General features: G+C 37.2%; 1 protein-coding gene across 46 annotated transcripts in view; it reads left to right on the top strand.

Moving 5' to 3' along the window:
- The window catches only part of LOC125027623 (Down syndrome cell adhesion molecule-like protein Dscam2), a 384,720-nt gene that overhangs the window by 331,642 nt on the left and 50,578 nt on the right, over positions 1-2,500 (top strand). For all 46 annotated transcript variants that reach the window (XM_047616773.1, XM_047616756.1, XM_047616767.1 and 43 more), the window contains 8 exons: positions 1-119; positions 240-481; positions 618-773; positions 969-1,111; positions 1,253-1,403; positions 1,629-1,731; positions 1,944-2,110; positions 2,437-2,500. The exon at positions 1-119 is cut by the window's left edge and continues 101 nt beyond it; the exon at positions 2,437-2,500 is cut by the window's right edge and continues 171 nt beyond it. In XM_047616773.1, the coding sequence (XP_047472729.1) occupies positions 1-119; positions 240-481; positions 618-773; positions 969-1,111; positions 1,253-1,403; positions 1,629-1,731; positions 1,944-2,110; positions 2,437-2,500 (1,145 nt within the window). The remainder of the gene's footprint in view (positions 120-239; positions 482-617; positions 774-968; positions 1,112-1,252; positions 1,404-1,628; positions 1,732-1,943; positions 2,111-2,436) is intronic.

Raw genomic sequence — 2,500 nt, 5'->3', positions numbered from 1 at the left:
ATCCAGGGCTACCAAGTAGGCTACCGTCTCGCATCATCTAATACCTCTTATGTCTATGAAACTGTGGAATTCAGCAAGGAAGTGGGCAAAGAACATCAACTGACTATCAAGAAGCTGCAGTAAGATTCTGTGACTGAGCTCACATTCTGTTGATTTTGACTGATCTGGCAGCATACGCAATTTTAATTTAATAATATGTCTTGTAGTTTCCACATCCTAAAATTCCTCATGCCCCACAGAGTGTACACTGAATACGCTGTTGTGGTCTCTGCTTTCAACAAGATTGGACAAGGACCCACAACTGAGGAAATCCGCTCCTACACAGCTGAAGGAACCCCCCAACAACCCCCTCATGATGTCACCTGCACAACTCTGACTTCTCAGACCATCCGCGTGTCTTGGGCCTCACCTCCACTTGAGACTGTACAGGGAGTGATCAAGGGATACAAAGTAATCTATGGACCATCTGACAAGTGGTATGGTAAGTAAAGTGAAAGTGGGTTTATCTTGGAAATATTTTATAATACGATTATGGCTATTTTTTTCTCATCTTTGATATAGTTTCCTTTTTATAAAAAGATATGATGATCTTCAAATATTATAACCCAATTTTGCAGATGAAGAGAGAAAGGACACAAAAATTACTAGTTCCACTGAGACTCACCTCCATGGACTTCAGAAGTACACTAACTACAGTCTCCAGGTTTTGGCTTTCACATCAGGTGGTGAAGGAGTACGATCACAGCCTATTCACTGTCAGACTGATCAGGATGGTAAGAGATTAAACTAGATTGAACCTCTGGCATATGAACCTAGTTCAGAAGGAAGACTGTATGAAATTGCTATGATAGTCTTCCCAATGAGAAAGGTTTTGCCGTATGTATTGTATGTATATTTAAAAGAATGAATGTATTTGATCAGTTGATTTATCATCACAAAAAGCTAATGTATTTCTCACCACTTCTCAGTCCCTGATGCCCCCACATCTGTCAAGGCTCTGGTTATGTCAGCTGACTCCATCCTGGTATCTTGGCTACCCCCAGACCGTCCTAATGGTATCATTACTCAGTATACTGTATACTTCAAGGAAGAGGGAAAGAGTGACAGTGAGGTAAGAATTAAGCTCATGTGAATAGGTTTCATAAAACATTGAGAATCAATGTTTATTATGTCTTTATCAAAAATATTGGTTTAATGTTTTGTCCTTGTTATATAGCTTTGGAGATTAATAGTTGGGATACTCTGTATATAGGCAGAGCAGGAGAAACTTCTATCATCTCAACTGAACTACGAAGCAAATGGACTTAAACAGCGGGATGAATATGTCTTTTGGGTGACAGCCTCTACAACCATTGGAGAAGGAGAGAAGTCTGAATCTGTCCATCTGAAGCTCTCAAGCAAAGGTATATACCATTTCCATAACTTTTGTTTTTGTTGTATTTAATAAAAAATTTTAAGCATTACAGATTCTACTGATTATAGCATAGATTGCTGCTCAGAGTACTACTCTTAAGTATATTTGTCTTATATCGCTCACATCTACTATGGTAATGATATAGATCTTGAAAAATACTCTTTCATTTCGTTGGTAACTTTAAGTAATGTTTCTAATATTTTTTTGTCTTAAGTCCCTGCCAAGATTGCATCCTTTGATGATGAGTATGTTGCCACATACAAGGAAGATGTCAAGCTCCACTGCCAGGCTGTAGGTCTCCCCACCCCTGATATCAGGTACTGATTAGAAATAAAAAATGAGTTCTCAAAGATTTCCTTGTTTTATTTATATAGTACAAACATATTGTTATAAAACAGTTTATATACATGTATGCACCTGCATGTCTAGACAAATGCACTGCAGTGATATCTTGTGTATAAAAAACTTTGTAGAGAGCTTATATTAGATAGATGACAGACGTAGAAAAAAATATTTTTCCCATTTATAGGTGGACAATCCGTGGTGAACCATTTACCCCCAATGATCGTATGCGTCTTTTGACTGAGGGTTCCCTACTGATTCGTGAAGTGTCTCGTGATGATGCTGGAGAGTACACCTGCCATGTTGAGAATCCCTATGGACAAGACACAGTCACACACACACTCCTCATTCAAGGTTTGTAAAGTTGATATTTTGTTTTTGTTTATGTTATTTACTTTATTTTCTCATTGTACTTACCTTTTCTTTTTAAGAGATACTAATAGAAGAAGACACATATTAGCAGAACTGTTACATTTTTATTTTCAAATACAGTTACTCTAACGCATTTGGATGTCATCCTTATATGTGTTATAAGGATAGCACTTTTATTGTTACAGTTACAACAACTTCTCAGACAAAATTGATATTTGTGAATGTTTGTAAATTGTAGCTTTCTTTTAGGATTATATAGAAATAATCAGTCTCATTGTTTTCTTCGTTTTTCCATTTTCTTCCTTAAGCCCCACCTCACCCACCTGAGATTCAACTCCAGTCAACCACCACCAATAGCATTGAGGTTAAGCT

The sequence above is a fragment of the Penaeus chinensis genome, chromosome 7 (assembly GCF_019202785.1).
Source record: "Penaeus chinensis breed Huanghai No. 1 chromosome 7, ASM1920278v2, whole genome shotgun sequence".
NCBI lineage: Eukaryota > Metazoa > Arthropoda > Malacostraca > Decapoda > Penaeidae > Penaeus > Penaeus chinensis.
The sequence above is the reverse complement of the archived record's forward strand: the minus strand, read 5'-3'. Positions and strand labels throughout refer to the sequence as shown.